We start from the raw sequence: 18,038 nt of genomic DNA on the forward strand, positions 1-18,038 counted from the left end.
GCCAGGAAGCTGAGAAGCAAGGAGGTGTGGCACATAACAGTGAAACACCAAGTTACTGCACAATCCTTACACTAGCTTTGATTCTGCCTAGTTTAGACTCCACAAGAACTCTGAAGGTGTTGTGAAGTATCTTGCACTAGTACTTGACTAGTACAGAAGATCAGTAGCAGATTGTACTAGATCCATTTCTGGCCCTGAGTTCCTGGGGGCCCATGCCCAGCCAAAAAGACTTTTAGTGGTGTATTGCCCATGGCTACAGTTCTGCCATGATTTTATAAATATTTTCCTTAGTTCATTGTTGGTAGGTACTAACCACTACATACTGGAAACACTCCCCCAAAAGCTGCTGTTTTAGAAATGCTCTGGCCCAGTATTCTAGACAAAAAAAGTTGTCACTTAAATGTAAACATTTGCCCATTTTCCTGCTTTTTATACTTCAAATTCTTAAGCTGGCTATTCATTTGCTGTCTAACATATCCCTCCTCTTGACTGTTGACATTGTCATAAGATAATCACTGTTATTAACATAACTTCCTGTTTCTGCTGTACACTCTAGCTGGGAATTCAGCTAAATCTTTCTACCTCAAACTATGTGGGAGGCTCCTGTGAGTGTAATGGGTTTTGTATAGTCAAGAAGGTGTAATAATTCATTTAAATGTGCCGCAGAACCTAGATAGCATAGATAACATTTCTATTCTATGATTATTTCTATGATTTCTATGACGATTCATCACTGTGCTTAAAGTATATTGACGTTTTATATTATGTAGATATTTCTTTAAACAGCATTACTCATATTTAGCTTGAATGCGTCTAATTGCCACTTTTTGTATAATGACATTTTTTTTTTTCAGAACTTCTTTCAAATAGTTAGCAACCTCCTGGATGAAGAGAACAAAGAAAAGTGGGAAGATGCACAACAGGTAAGACAAGTATAATGATTTAATTGACTTGAATTATTCAGACCTTCTTTTATTTTGCTTCACATTGTATAAGATCTGAGGGATAGAAGGGAAAAGTGGCGACTGTACTGAGTTCTTTTGAATATGTTTATTTTCATAAATCACTTACAGGAATCTTTATTGAAACTCTACCATCTTATATGTTTATGGATAGGAATGTACAGTAGGGGTTTGTGTGACGTTAAAGGAGAAGACTGGTGAGGGGACTTTAAGAAAAAAAAAAGGGGAGAACCTAAAAAATAATCTTAACTTAACTTTCCCCATGCCTCTCCAGTGCTGGATCGGTGCTCTGGAAGTCCGGCCAGGCTTCGGGATCTTCTCTCAGTCAATGTCACAATCCGGTTGATTGAGGGTCCACTCAGCCAATCAGTGACTGGGGCATGTAGTCGCTGCAGTCATTGATTGGCTGAGTGTGCAATTCATCAGTCGGGAAGGCATTTTCTTCCTCATTGTGACATCATCAGTACTTCAGGGAAAATGCCTTCCGGCTTGGGTCCCGGAGCACAAGTGAGAACAACACTCTATATAACAGAGGGTTATATAATATATATAGATAGATATGGAGTGGAAGGACTTAAAGGGTCATGCAGCGTGCAAATTAGGTGCTACCTTTTCCCTTCCCTGCTCTACCCTCTGATGCTAGAGGATGGCAGGACTGTCTTTATTGTCCCACTTTCTGTCTATAGTAAATTCTGTGACAGCCCTCCTGTTTCTGCTGTACACTCTAGCTGGAAACTCAGCTAGCTCTATTTACCTCACACTATGTGGAAGGTTTGGTTGGTGTAGTGGGTGGTGTTTAGTCAAAAAGATGTAATACAAAAGAATTTGTAATAATAGAAATGGCAGACTTCTTAGAGTGTACATCAACATCAAGAAGTCCATTACAGGATATACACTAGACAGTAAGTGAGGCTATGGAGACCAAAAAAAAAATTGTTGCATAGTTTGCATGAGAAAAGAAGCATGAAAGACTACAGCAAGGTAGTAAAATAAAGTCATGTACCAATACATTGTCATTTATTAGAAAGTTAAAAATACTTTTCATCTACAGAAAATCCCTTTAATAATGTGCAGCATAAGTAAGTAATAAAGTAAGTTGAATTTAGGTTAGAATTTAAGCTAGAAATAATATCCTGGTGATCCAACGAATGTTCTATTATATGAATGAAAAGATGATAAGGACTAATATGAAATGTGAATGTCCACCACATTATAATTTAAATGTATATACAGTGGTCCCTCAAGTAAGGGCTCTGTTTCATGGAGAGATAATCTGCCAAATCAGGTCAGGTTGATCATTACTCAGTGTAATAAAAACAATGATCAGCCGATGATCACCGACTAATCGTTTCTTTTGGTCATCAGCCTCCGACAACACATCAATACGTGTAATAGCAATGAGTGGCAGACGGCTTATGAGGCCATGTTCACACTACGTATATTTTCCTAAAACTACGGCTGTTGTTGCCGATTGCAACAACGGCCATGATTAATATGGAAATATACGTTGCATTGCTGTCTATGGAATAGCGACCGGAGTGTATACACATGATATACACTCTGGCCAAGATCCATAGTGGCGCCGGGAGAAACTAACATGTCAGTTTTCTGCGGCCGCTATTCAATGAATAGCAGCCGCAGAAAACCCTGTTAGTGCACACTATGGGGCGAGCGGCTCCGACCACATGCTCCATAGTGTGCAGTGGAGAGTTCTGATGAGGGCGCGCACGGATGCAATACATAAGATCATCAGGCCAGTACTGGAGTACCAGCCAGGATGATCTTTTCAGAGGCCGGCCGTTCCGTGACCCAGTCCAGTCACGGAACGGCCGGTCTCTTACAGTGTGTGAACATAGCCTGACTGTGTAAAAAAAATAATATACACTTATACAATCCTGTCCACGCTCCGTATTGTCCTGCTAGCTTCGGAACGCTCCCCGCAGTGTCTCATGTGGCAGGCCGCTCATCCAATCGCAATCACTATTCTGGTGATTGGCTGAGCAGCCTGTCACTTTGGACACTACAGGGAGTGGGCCTAAGCTGGCAGGACATCAGGTATGTATAGTTTATTATTTTACAACGACTGCACGAACATCACTAACAATGTCCATGCAGCCGTTTTATGGGCTCAGTTAGTGAGCGCCGATCTAGCAGATCGGCACTGGCGTACATCAAGTCGTTGGGCCGAATAATACTGTGTTTACAATATTAATTGGTTCCAGGACAACCATTGTATGTTGAAAATATTGAGACTAAAACTTTATAGAAGACAGGTAATGAAGCCCCAAAATATCATCCCAAAATGAGAAAAAACATGGATAAGACAATCCTTACATACAGCAGTCAGAAAGAGCTACTGGAAACTATAAATCACTTTCTATGTAGAGTGTTTTTGGGGGCCCTGTACAGATCACACAGGGTCCCAGAAAATAGGATGAAGCTACCTTCACATGGTACCCAAAGGAACAGCTCATTCTGGCACATATAAAAAGCAGTACAGAATATTTAGTATCACATACAGTAGTAGAGACAGTAATTATTCACATGTGCCGCAGAACCTGTCTGCAGCTTTGTATGTTGAATCTGGTCTTAAGTTACCATGGTCCAGAAAGGAACATTGAAGGATTTGTCAAAGGGTGTAAAATATTCACTGGTGTAAACTGCCCACAGCAACCAATCACAGCTCAGCCTTCAACTCTGGTGAAATGAAAGAGGGGCTGTGATTGGTTGCTGTGGAGTAGTGTATACCAGTGGATATTTAACACTTTTTGTTAAATCTCGGCCACAATGCATATATATATATATATATATATATATATATATATATATATATATGATGAGCGAATAGTGAAATATTCGAATATTCATACGAATATCTCCCGAATATTCGATCGAATATTCAATCCCATTAAAGTCTATGGGAACAAGTATTCAATTATTGAAAAACATCTATTCGACCACTTGGAGATAAAAAACGGAAGTTGGGGGATTTGAACGCTTATGGAATATTTATCGAATATTTGGCGAACTATTTGATAATATTCTATAGATCGAATACCTTACTATTTAATCGAATATCTATTCGATCAAGCAGTATTCGCTCATCACTAATATATATATATATATATATATATATATATATATATATATATATATACATATATATAGTAATACCTCGCTTCCTCGTATTCACACAATTTGGTATCCAAACATAATCAGGGTACATAATTGTCAGTTAAAGTATTATTTAGCTGACAGTTAAGGTTACAGGAGCGGAGATCTTCTCATTATGAGGGGGATCCCCGCTCTAAATCCTCCTCAAGCCCCAGCCAGCCACTGCTCACTAGTCTGGCAACTACTGGCCAGAGCATACGCCGGCTGCGGCTTTTCCACAACTAAGGGCTTAAAGGGGTATTCCCCCCAAAATCTTTTTGACACTATGTAAAAGCCCACCACAGCTTCACATATTGGCTAATAAAAGTTATGTGTTCTGTGTCCTTTTGCTGCTTTTCCTGTCTCCTCACCCCACAGGCATGCAGAGAATGAGCTCAGTCCAGTCCACCCCGACATGCTCCCTCTCCTGGCCCCCACCCTTGGAGTCGGCTGTCACGTGTACTCACTCCCATCAATAGGCTGAAGTGAGGACACCTGACAGCCCCTGCTGCCGAACTCTAGCTCCGCCTCCCTCAGCCTCCTCACTGTGTGTCTCTTTCTGTCAGCATACACAGCCCGTGCTGATCAGTTTCTTTCTCCCTCGTCCCCAGCAGCTCTCCCCCCTCATCCCCCCCATGCTGATAACTTCTCCCTCATGGTGTAGCCTGCTCTGGGCAGCTCTCCCCCCTCCCCCCATGCTTTTATCTCTTTCATTCTCTCTGTGTGAAGCCCCGGACTCTGTCATTTGCATATAGCTGTGACGGGACTGCAGGAGACCAGAATGACAAAGTGATAAGTATGGGTCAGGGGAGGAGGTGGTTGCTGTCATGGATGGGGCTAAACAACCCAAACAGTGATCCTGCGGCAGGGCTGGGAATGGTGTCAGCTGTCAGAGAGACCTAACCAGGCACTGCTGCACATCAGTCTCCCTCTCTGACTGCTCTATGGCAATGACACCTAGCCCCACTTCACTCATGCAATGTAGTAATGAGGAGCAGTTGGCAGGAAAGAAAGCTAAGGGAGAAGAACTGCATGATGGGAAGAGTAGGTTCCTGGCTGACGCCATCTTGGACCTAAACAGGTCTTTTAGAAAAACTTTTGAACCTGGAACGTTAGCAGCTAGAAAGATGGGAGATGGCTCAAAATACTCAGGGAGACTTGGTAAGTGAGACCAGCTAGGTTTGGGAGCATTTAATTTTTTAGTGCTTGGGGGAATACCCCTTTAACTCTGCCAGCCTTCCCAACCTCCCTGACCTCCTGAGACCAGTCACTAGGCTGCATTGAGTTTAAACAGCCACTGTCACTGCCTCTCTGTCTGTCTCTACTGCGGGGAACACCCATTTAGAGCAGGTATTCCCCTGGGTGTTCCCCACAGCGAAGGCAGACAGAGACACAGGAGGTAGTGGCTGTTTGAACTTTCCGCACCACCCTTGCTTTTTCCCGCTGGTCCCTGGACCCCATTGTGTGTGTGTGCATGTGTATATAATATATATAATTTTTTTCCCATACCCTACTCATTGCGTACCCTCTTTTTAGTAGTTGGACCTAGTTGGTTCAAGCATAATTAATGTCATGATTGGGGGCATCAGTGCCTTAGAAAAGGCTACATTATCTGTACTCTGCCCGAGGGCACGTTCACACTTACCGGATCCGCAGCAGGTTTCATTTAAACTGAACACAGCATCAAATCTGCACCATCAAATCTGCTGCGGATTTGCTCCGGATCCTGTAGGTGTGAACGCACCCTGATTGTTTTTTATGGAAGTTGTAAAATAAATCCTTAGTAAGGGTTCTATGTTCTTGAAAGCGCCCCCCCCCATACATTTTTGCAAAAACGGATGAAAATCGTGGAAAAAAGAATGCATTTGTGTGCATCCGTTTTGATCCATTTTTCCATTGACTTCTATTACATAAAAAGAGGATCAAAATGCATCAGTTTCTTTAGTGTACACAAGAACGTAGTTGACCTTATTTTTGTGTACGTTAAAGGGTTGTCCAGCGAAAATCTTTTTCTTTCAAATCAACTGCTGTCAGAAAGTTATATAGATTTGTAATTTACTTCTATTAAACTGGAGAGTATGGGAAGACTTGAGATTTTTTAATGGAAGTAAATTACAAATCTATATAACTTTCTGATACCAGTTGATTTGAAAGAAAAAGATTTTTGCTGGACAACCCCTTAAAAAAAAAAAAAAAAGGATGCGTTTTGATACTTTTTTTATAATCAAACTCAATGGAAAAAAGGATTAAACGTATGCACACAAATGCTTCTGTTTTTCTAGTCGGTTTTTGCAAAAAAGTATTTAAAAAAAGAAAAAAACGGATTTAAAAAACATAGGGGCAGATATATCAAAGGGTGTAAAATTAAGACCGGTGCAAACTGGCACCAGCAACCAATCACAGCTCAGCTTTTCTTTCAGCAGAGCTGGAAGCTGAGCTGTGATTGGTGGCAGTGGGCAGTTTGCAACCAGTCTAAATTTTACACCCTTTGATAAATCTCCCCCCTAGTGTGAACCCAGCCTAACACCCAAGAGCATGCCAGAATCTCTTTCTTACTCAATGGGTGATGACCACACCCTGGGTGACTATGTGATGAGTTGAAATTTACTTTTTTTTTTTTACCCACCACATCAACTCATTCTTTATTCATTCAACTTTTCACCCCCCTTCATCCATTTTAATAGTGCTTTAACAGCAACAACCGGGAACAGATTGTCCCCTCAGCTATCCGTTTCTATAATTTGCTCATAAAGAAACAATCAGGTAATAGATCTATACTAGGGAATCGCCTATGATGCAATCCCTTGACCTAGCCAAATGGCCTCCAAAGTTGGAACCCTCCTTTTAATCCTCCGATAGATCCGACAATTAATTTTTACCACAAAGCAGTTATTTGTTTGCAGCACCGAAGCCTCTTCATCTAGGCGGCCATTAAGCAGCTGTTTCTCCAAAGATTTGTTCACCATTCTTTGAAATATTTCTTCATTTATATTATTACCATTACATCTCTTGAAGGGTGCATGGTGTCATAAAAGCAGTGAATATGCCTATGTGATTCATGGCTCCATAAAACTGAATTACTGAATCCACAAAAATTACCATAAGCTAATATGTTTGGATTTGGGGATTGGGGGGGGGGGGGATTTAGTTAATGTTATACATTAATTTGATAGCTGTATTTGAAAGCTTAAATATGAGAAATGAGCGTAGATTGGCAATCAGCGAAAAGTACCAAACAAAGGTAGGAAGCTGTCGTCTGAGCGTATGAGTCAGCTGCAAGGCATCTCCAGTTGTCATGGAAACAAGCATGTGGAGTGCCGTAGAAATGGTTGCTTTGTTGATCCCAATACAATTATTTTGCAGTATTAGATCAGGGGGAAAAAGCCTGTTAACAGCATTGTATCTTCTACGCTTCCATACTTGTGAGCCCCTGCACTAAAGGATACAAGTGTTATCACTGCAATGTATGTTTACAGTCTTAGTATTTGCTGTGTAGCCTCTTCTATTCTTTCGGAAAGGTTAACGTCCCTATGGAGCGATATGGATGACGTTGCGCGAAGTACAGCTGCAGAGGCTAGCACATCCTTTTCTCAGACTAATTGTCAGTACAACAAACCAGTAATTACGGTTTATATATGGATCGGATGTATGGCAGCATCCAATTTCTTACAAAATGGCAATATCGCAGCTGCTTTGTGAGACGGCTATGAAGGTTGGGAAGGAATGTGTCTATGGGGGAGATTTATCAAACATGGTGTAAAGTGAAACTGGCTCAGTCGCCCCTAGCAACCAATCAGATTCCACTTTTCATTCCTCACAGATTCTTTGGAAAATGAAAGGTGGAATCTGATTGGTTGCTAGGGGCAACTGAGCCAGTTTCACTTTACACCATGTTTGATAAATCTCCCCCTAAGGGTGCCTTTACACGTACCGGATCCGCAGCGGATTTCACGCTGCGGGTTTGCAGAGAAATCCGCTGCGAATCCATGTAGTGTGAATGTCATTCCACTGCGGATATGTAACCCGTCCCCTTTAACCCCCCGCCGCCCACAGCTCCTGGCCCGGAGCATACATTACCTGCTCGGCTCCACGGCTGTGTGTGAGGCTCCCAGCTCCCCATCAGCCAATCTTGTGCACGGCAGCACAGATTCGCTGATGGGGAGCGAGGGGAGCCGGGAGCCTCACACAGCGCGGCGCCGAGCAGGTAATGTATGCTTTGGGCTTGGGCTACGGGCAGCAGGGGGTTAAAGGGGCCTGGTCACACATCCGCAATGGAATAAAAATTCCGCTGCGGATAAGTAACCCATAGAACTTTACTATACCAGGATCCGTGAAATACGCTGCAGATCCAGTACGTGTAAAGGCACCCTAAGTGTTCAATAAAACTCTTTATCATAAGTTAGATTACTGGTCTGCAATGTGCAAGTATACTTTCGACTATAGTGTTGTAGTGTATTGTTTTCCCTACTGGCCGTTCGGCAGCAAGGTCATGTCTGTCTGGCTTATATAACCTATTGTATGCTATTGCCGCTGTAATCTTTAATTCTAGATTTACCCTGGCTCGATAGAACTGATGCAGGTTATTGAAGATTTTATACACATTGTCGGAATGGGAATGATGGATTTTCAGAATTCCTATCTTACAACAGGAAATGTAGGTAAGAATCAACTTTTCATTTCATTATTTGTTGTAATCTTTATACTGTATGTGTTATAATGTGTCAAGGATTTGAACTGGAATGATGGAATCTTGAAGAAGAACCTTTTACAGAGATGTATAGAGAAGGTTTTAGTGAATATCTTCCTGCAAGGGTGGGGGAACTTGATTACAAGTACAAACTTACCTCTCCCTGTGCCAGCAGTGAGCAGCGGGACCGGCCTTGGGATGGGCTGGGCTGGGGTATCTCCGGTGTTGACATGTCACGACCCAGCTGATGGACTGGCCGCTCAGCCTGACAGTGACTGAGATGGGACGCTGCTCCAGTCACTGATTGGCCGAGCATCCAGTCCATCAGCTGGAATATCACAACACAGGAAAATGCCCTACAAAGTCGATCCCGCTGCTCACTGCGGACACGGGGAGAGGTAAGTTCATACTTCCCCCCTGCCTCTGCCGGTTGCCAATTAAAAATAAATAAATACCGGACTTCTTAAAAAAACATGGCCATATATTAGTAAATTAGAAGTGAAAGCTATAGGAAAAGTTTAACCCATTTAATCCATATAGAAATATGAAAAATGTCCAGCACCCATTTTTCGGGTAAAATGCAGTTTCTTTATTAGAAAAATCTCTACAAAAAAAGCATTGCAAAAAAAAGTTTACGCGTTTCGGCGCTTTCCACGCCTTGATCACAACTTAGTATTTAACCCATATGGTATCATAAGGTATCATGGTAACATAGAAGATTGTCGGCAGAAAAAAACAATACTTGGTCCATCTAGTCTGCCCTTTTAGTATTTCCCTTCTTATTATCTCAGGATAGATATATGTATATCCCGGCAGGTTTACATTCAGTTATTGTAGATTTACCAACCACATCTGCTGGAAGTTTGTTCCAAGCATCTGCTACTCTTTCAGTAAAGTAATATTTTCTCACGTTGCTTCTGATCTTTCCCCCAACGTTAAGTTTTTTCTAAAAACACTCCCCTCCATCATGTCCCCCCTTTCCCTTCTTTCCTTCAGACAAAACAGATTCAAATCCTTGTCTTTCCTGATATGTTTAATGCCTGACACCCTCCACCATTTTTATAGCCCGTCTTTGGACCCGTTCTATATCTATCTGTGTACCTGTCTCTCCCTCATACTAGACAAGAAACTTACAGGATCATATAGAATACAGACCTGATGAGCTGTACCCTTTCTTCATACTGTTTTTCACCTTTGAATTTTCCTAGCTCAGAAACTGTCAGAGTGCCACACATTAACATCAGTTTCTAGGGAGCTAATTCAAAGCTGTCAAACAATATGACTGCTCTTACTCTTTTGACTTTCGCAAAAATTGAGTCAGTGACAACACCGAAAAAGTTCTATAATGAATCCATGAATGTCCATGAATATGGTGTCCAACTTTTTGCCTCGATTCTAATGACTAGCTCTAAACTTGAAATAAAGCCTTAAAGGGGTAGTCCACCCAAAAAAAATTTCTTTCAAATCAACTGCTACCATGAAGTGCCAGAGATTTGTAATTTACTTCTATTAAAAAGTCTCAAGCCTTCCAGTACTTATCAGCTGCTGTATGCCCAACAGGAAGTTGTATTATTTCCAGTCTGGAGAGCAGGAGAGGTTTTCTATGGGGATTTGCTCCTGCTTTGGACAGTTCCTGACATGGACACAGGAGGCAACAGAGAGCACTGGGTCAGACAGGAAAGAAAACACCACTTCCTGCTGGACACACAGCAGCTGATAAGTACTGGAAGACTTAAGAATTTTTAATAGAAGTTAATTACAAATCTCGGGCACTTTATAGCACCAGTTGATTTGAAAGAAAAATTTTTTGGGTGGACTACCCCTTTAAAGGGGTTCTCCAGTTTCAAATCAACTGGTGCCAGAAAGTGCCAGAGATTTGTAATTTAATTCTATTTAAAAAAAATCTTGTCTTCCAATACTTATCAGCTGCTGTATGTCATAGACATAACCATAGACTTGAACATTTTTTAGAGCGCCCCTTTAAGTATTCATAGGGTAGTTACCAATAGGTGGCAAGAGAAAACCTGTTTCTTCCCTTTTGGGGTATAGATATTTGATACCTGAAATGATACAAAATGGGACTTGATATCTTTTCACAGATATTATCTCAATGTTCTTAGTAATTTAGTGTAACTACATGAATTCACATTAGAGAACCTACTGATAAACCTTATAAATCAGCTTTACTATAGCAAGGACTTGAAATACATCACTTTAAACCATTTAGAACATTAGTAAGAAAACAAGTAGAAAATAAATCAGCTCTCCCATTTCTCCTGACATACAAACCGCTGCTGCATGGACCAAGCAGGGCTGTCTCCTAGGCACTAAATTATCTAAAGAATACAGATGTCCAGTGTAAGAACCTGAAATATAGAAGACAGGTTAAAAAAACAAAGATCCTGCTCAGGATATGTTAACACTCTGCATCACAGTATACATCTGTACTATCTATTGGAAATTCCTTAATTTATACTCCTTATCTATGACAGGTGCCACTCAATGCCATCTGTCATGCATAGACATCTATGTGGGGTAAAAAATATATATGTTGTCATTTTTTATTTATTTTTATTGCATACTCCTCTATAGAATTTGTTTAACTTATTTCATATTTCTCTATAGAAAGGATATGCAAAGTAGCTCTCACACCTCTTGAGCAAAGAGATATCCCTTCAAGTCAAGTCTTGCTCAATCAAGGAGCCTTAGAACATTGACTGGGGATTTTATTTCAAGCCAAACAATCTCTCTAAAAGGAAAGATCTCCCATCTGCAGGCAGCTGTTTCAGGGTGTTTGCCCCTCATCAGTGCAGAGCAGGGTGTTGGGTGTTCTGTGCCAGGTAGTTATGTGTCCATAGAGTCACATTTATCAAAATTGAGTTAGACACCCCTATTTCCTGATAAGTTTTATGCTAAAAATCCTCTAGCATATTTTGTAGCTCTTCTTTGGTCCCATTCTAGTTTATCAATATCTTTTTAGGTGAGGTCTTCAGAGTTGATAACAGTATTCCACATGTGATGTCACCGCAGCTCTATACAATGGGGTGTTTAATCTCCATCTTCCTACTGGTTATACATCTAGCTATGCAGCCCAGTATTTGACTTGGCACATATTCAGTAAAGTTTAATTATTTTTCATGTTACAGACTCCCGCCATATTGCACTCCACTTGTAACCAGTCTCTGTATCTCAGTCTCAGAAGATACACCATTAACAACAGCCGTCTGATATCTATCCTTCAGCCAACCACAATCCTGATGTGTGCCACCCAGCGTGGGGCCGATGGCCCCATTGTCTTGTATGGGTATGTTAAGGACGTAGACAATTTTGTCTGTTTCCCGAATGTATACTTCTATTGTACAGTACTCAAAAACGCAGTCTTCCACACTTTTGAGTCCTACAAAAGTCCAAAATTAGTAAACATCTGGGAAATGTCCCATACAAATCAGTTGGTCCATCAGAACCACGCCGGGCTTCACGTTAGGCTTGCTTCAGCATCCTTTTTTGATAGATTCCCGACGTGTAGCTCGGTGTGGGGCCAAAAGGCGATGTGGAGCTGGCCCAACTGGCCTTAAGTCACTGGCCTCTTTTCTGCTGGCCTTCTTGTAGATAGCTGCAATATTGGCCATTCTCCAATCATCAGTACCATTTTTTTTTACATTTTTTAAAACATATGACTCGGGGGCACCAAGACCAGTTTGGGGTTCTTTAAGTACACTGGGGTGGTTGTCATCACCTATTGCCTTTTTTAACTTTATGGGGGAGATTTAGCAAAGGGTGTAAAATACACTGGTGTAAACTGCCTATAGCAACCATTCACAGCTCAACCCAGGGGCTGTGATTGGTTGCTGTGGACCTTTTAAAACCTATGATAAATCTGGACCTTAATGTCACTTTACAAGTACAGAATCTGCTGCAGATCCTGTACGTGTGAATAAACCCTAACTGGGCATGCTCCCCTAAACAACGGAGAGACAGAGGTATCTTCAACATTACTAGATTTCAAAATGTCACAGTTTTTCTTCTTCTTGCTGTCACTAATATTACTATCTTCATATGAAGGATGTTTTATTCCCCTCCTTAAAAGAGTTTGCCATTCTTCCTCCTTTGAGGCTTTAGAAGCATTAATAGTCTGTTTTGTCTCCTTCTGTCTTATTTTATACACCTCTATGTCAGCTACACTTCCAGTTTCTTTATACTTATCCTCTTTTACTATAGCATGCACCTCTTAAGAAAACCATAAAAGTTTCTTCTTTTTTTATTTATTTTTATTTTTTTCACTTTGCTAGTTAGTTTCGCATATAGTCTCATTGCCTTTAATTTGGTCTCTTTTAATAGGGTCCATTTGGCCGTTTCTCCTGCTTTGTTATTCCATACTTTTAATTCATTATTTAGATATTCTCTCGTTTGCATAAAAAAATTTTTTACGTTAAACTAATTGGCTTTACACCCTGCAGTGCTTGGTTTTTGCATTGAAAGAAAAAATCTCTGTAAAGTCTATGGAAAAGCAGTCGTCAGTCCACAGTAAGAGATACAGTTATATTGGCCATTATTTAGCCTTAAAATGATAGTTGTCGAAAAAGACGGCTGTCAAATGGCCAAAGAAAGACAGGGGGAACGTAGCCTTAGGGTGCACAGGTGATACGTTCCATAGGATTAATTAAGATATGCATTATGTTGCTGTAATGGATTTACATTAAAGTGTTAAAGTCACTGTCGATCCCAAAATATTTGTCAAAGGGACATATGAAAAGTTTTGATTAGTCCAGGTTTTGATTCTGACCAATCATGAGAACGAGCCAGGAGAAGACCGAGCTCAGCAAGGTCCTCTTCCAGCTCTCAGTTACGTGATGAGTTCGACTCAATGAAAGTCTATAAGCCTGACTCTTTTCACTGACACAGAGGGGGTAGCAGACTGTGTAGCAGCAAGGTCCTCTCCCCACTTGTTCTCATGATCAGTCAGGGTCTGAACATTCAGACCTGGACCAATCAAAACTTTTACTAAGTCTCTCTGTTAAAAGTTTTTTTTTTTTTTTTTTTTACTGACAGTGATAATTTAAATGCAGAATCATTAAAGTTTTGGGTCAAATATTCTGATGCAAACAAAGCAAAAATATTCTAGGAAGTTAGTAAAGTAAATTTTCATAATGTAAGGGTGGTCTATGGGCAGTCTGATGATTGCCCATGGGTCGTCAATCCTGCCCTAGGAAAATTCTTATTATTTCTTATAAATAAACTGAGGTTTGCTTAGTTTAGAGAGAGACTCCATAACACACCAATCTATGTGTTTGTGTTTTTCTAGTCCCCCCCCCCCCCCCTACAGCTTGCCCTGCTTTCAAGGGAAATTCATGTGAATTCTAATTTGATTCTTACAGGCAAGGTTTGGGAGCCAACAACTTCAATAACAGATAGTATTCTATAATGTGTGTGCCCGAAAAGCCAATTTTCCATTGACTTCAATGGAGGGCATTGTTACATTCAAAATTTCCACATAATATTTATTTTATTGTGTATAAACATAGCCTAAGGGATTAAAAGGAATTTGCCAGCACCCAGGCCTCACTTAAAGTGCTGACAGTGTGCTGTACTTGGCAGACCCCTAGTGAGTGTGGTAACTTTTGGAAATTTGTCTGTTGAGTGGGTTATGCACAATCCCACGTCTCCAATATAAGGGTATGTGCACACTGAGTCATTTTGATCAAAACTCTGTCGCGGAATTCTCAGCTCGCTCCCACTAGTGCACTGCGGTGGGTGCGCGCGTCTCCGCCCGTGTCATAGACTCCATTCTATGCACAGGCGGATTCTTTCATCCATCCAAAGAATGATCAAGTTCATGCGGACAGTGGCGAGCGCGAGCTGAGAAGTAAATAACAATATCTCCTTTCCTTCAGGGGAATCAATTCAAAGCAAAACAAACTGGTGCTGGTCTTGATTTACCCATAGACCACAGCTTTTCTACAGGCTAGTAGATTAAACTGTATCCAATCGCAGATCAGTTCTCTATTGACAGATCCTGACTGACAATTGAGTAACCAGGAGGTCGGGTAGCATTGATTATTCCAGAAGAGGGAAGAGGTAGGAGTGGTGAGGCATGCTAGAGTGAGGCACAAACGCTGAGCCACAACTCCTCTTTGACTTTTCATTACAGTAAGCGACCTGAGATATGTAACCGTAAACATAACCAGTAAAGTAGTAGAGTTAAAGTAAATAATTACACACTAAAAAGTTCATATTTTATCTATTAGTCATTTTTTTTCTTTTTATAATATGCCTTTAGGACACATGCTGAGATTGATTTCCATACAGTACAAAAGAATAACCAAGAGTTAAAATCCTGATTTATCTGAACATGGTATAATATTCTACTTTGTCTGCAGAAAAGAAAATAGAATAAAAAGAGGTTTGCTGGCCAGCCACATAGAACTTTATCTTGCAAGCCTACACACCGCAATAAAAGAAATTCACTATCCGTGAGGCATCAAGTCTCTCTCTTTAGTGTATATTGTTTTACATCTCAAGGACAAGATGTTACAGGAATATGAGTTTGTTCCAATGCTTCATTCAGCTATTGTGTGGATTTATTATAGAGGAATTTCTCAATTTCGATCGTCTACTACCCCCAATGGGTCATATTTTTTGGATTTCCCCTTCTAGAAATGCAGATCAGCACTGACCCAATAAAATAGATTGATTTATATTTGAATGATATATGAGGGTTAGAAAGCTTCACAGCCCAAAGGAACATTTTAATGTCACAAGGGAGATTTACCACTAAAGTCAATGGCGTTTTTTCACATTTGTTACAAGTAAATCCTTTATTCTAGTCTGTTAGAGGCATTTCAATAAGATAAGAGGAGCAACCACTTACAGTGTATTTATTTATTTTATTATTTTTAGCCTGGATGTACATTATTTACTGTGTTTATTACATATAAATATACTTTTACAGATTCTCCATTTTACCAAATTTCCCACTTGTTCCGCAATATATACATAAGTAATACAGTGGCAGGGTTTATTCTCTGATATTTGATAAAACAACAGAACACGTGTAATGTTGGCTCATGGAATCTGATATTTACATGACTATATATATATATATATAGATAGATAGATAGATAGATAGATAGATAGATAGATATGTGTATATATATGATATGTGTATATATATTTTTTTTTATATATATATAATTCCTTATTCATTTTCATTTTCATAGACCATAAGATATGATCACTGAAAAATGTGAAACCTATTTAAAACCTCACTTTTATTTATATAAAAAATGTAAAATAAAAAATATGTTCACTAAAATATATATACCTATAACACGTCTGCCATCACAATTTTTTGTTTTTTGTTTTAGGAGCCGCTTGTTTAGAAGTGGCTCCTAAAACAAAAAGAATTGTGATGGTGGCCAGGTAGAAGATGTATATACTTATGTATATACTGTAATACACATATTTTGTTATTTTACATTTTGATTTTATATATATATATATATATATATATATATATATATATATATGTAAAATATTTTATAAAATCTAAATAAAATCTGTGTCTGTATAACAAAACAATCATTTTGTCATGATGCTAAATTAACACAATGTTGTGCCATCTAATGTGGATTTAGGGGGAAAAAAAACACTGTATTTTCTTTTTTTTTCCTAACGTTGGATCCTAGTGGTAGAAGATGACCAATGGATGACATCTCTCTCTCTCGATATATATATATATATATATATATATATATATATATATATATATATATATATATAATGTATGTGTGTGTGTGTATTAAACATACACCTTTTGTAAACATGGATTTTACTAATAGATAGCACTGGAATTTTTTTTTTGCATTCCAACGCTCATATTATTCTTCATGGCAGATTTGCCATATTGTTGTTGGTGCCATTCATTCCTCGCACATCTATGTAATGTGCTCTATGCAAATAAACAATATGCCAACTCCTTGCTTAAGATGTCTCGCTTTTATCCTATATGAATGGGCACGGTACGAGTATTTTCACTGTTCAAATTACAGCCAGCCATTGCAACGCATGTATACATATATATTCCACACATTCTTTACAAATAAATGGAAGAAGAACATTTTTTAAACTTTTTCCCTTTATTGCTAAATAATTGAACCTCTAAGGGAAACATACAAAGATGAAGAACTTCTTTCATGATGCTACAGCGAGAATATTCAATCTCCTGCCAGGCGTAGAAACATGAGCACTTCTGTTAGACTAGAGAGTTTATATTATGCATGAATTGTTTCTCTATTTGCCAGCAGGTCGACTTCTAGCTCAGCAATAAATTCTGCAAACTTGGATTCATGCGCAAAATGAATGTGACAAATCTGTTCCAAAATGCATGTGATGTGTGGGTCTGGAACTTAGCGCTGTTCTTCTTATTATTTATTTACTTTTATACTGTCGTGATAACAAGTGTTGTCCGATACCTTACTGTATAATGATAAACAATGGTATATACCTTAGTGGGATTACACAGAATATAAATGTGTTTTAGTAGAGAAATGGGGTTCCTTCCAGATCTTTCAGGTCTATATTAGTAAATGCTTTCAAGAAATAACAATTCCAAAACTGTTTTTCTCATAACTGAATGGTGCTGTTCCTCAATGTTCTAGTGGTGTCTCACATCCATCGCCCAATCCATGTTCACCTAAAGGTATGAACAGCACCAAATATAGCCAAATGGTAGTAAAGTGTGTAGTTTATTGCAACATCCTGAAAAGTAATAGGAGCAACATTTCAACTTGCATTAGGCCCTTTTCAAGCTACTGCTAAAACGTTACTGCTAGAACCAGACTATGTAGGGACACACCTCTTTGACAAGAGAATTGGTAATGCCCATTTGTCAAAATATTTATAAAAATTCAGAAGGGATTAAAGTAGAGATCATCGAGCCTTCCAGAAGTCCGGTTTGGCAGGTTCGCCGAAAGTTAACGAGTCGCATTAAAACGGAAAAAGGACTGCAGATTTTTAGCTGTTTTAGCAGTTTCTAAGGCTGTACCTTATACTTACTGTACATGTCCATCCTCCCTCAGGGTCCTTCTTCTCTCGTCCCATCCTGGCGCCTTCTACAACGAAGGCCCACTCAACCACTCACAGACTGAATAGGATTCTGTCTGCTGTCACTCTTGTCTCAGGAGTGTCAGCCACTGGGACAGCACCATGACTGGGATGGGACAGCACCATGGCCTGAG

General features: G+C 39.7%; 1 protein-coding gene across 4 annotated transcripts in view; it reads left to right on the top strand.

The window, feature by feature from the left end:
- ADGRB3 (adhesion G protein-coupled receptor B3) overlaps window positions 1-18,038 on the top strand; it is a 669,464-nt gene that overhangs the window by 388,801 nt on the left and 262,625 nt on the right. For all 4 annotated transcript variants that reach the window (XM_069974585.1, XM_069974587.1, XM_069974586.1 and 1 more), the window contains 2 exons: window positions 855-923; window positions 8,665-8,773. In XM_069974585.1, coding sequence (XP_069830686.1) covers window positions 855-923; window positions 8,665-8,773 — 178 coding nt within the window. The remainder of the gene's footprint in view (window positions 1-854; window positions 924-8,664; window positions 8,774-18,038) is intronic.

Source organism: Dendropsophus ebraccatus, chromosome 6 (assembly GCF_027789765.1).
Source record: "Dendropsophus ebraccatus isolate aDenEbr1 chromosome 6, aDenEbr1.pat, whole genome shotgun sequence".
NCBI lineage: Eukaryota > Metazoa > Chordata > Amphibia > Anura > Hylidae > Dendropsophus > Dendropsophus ebraccatus.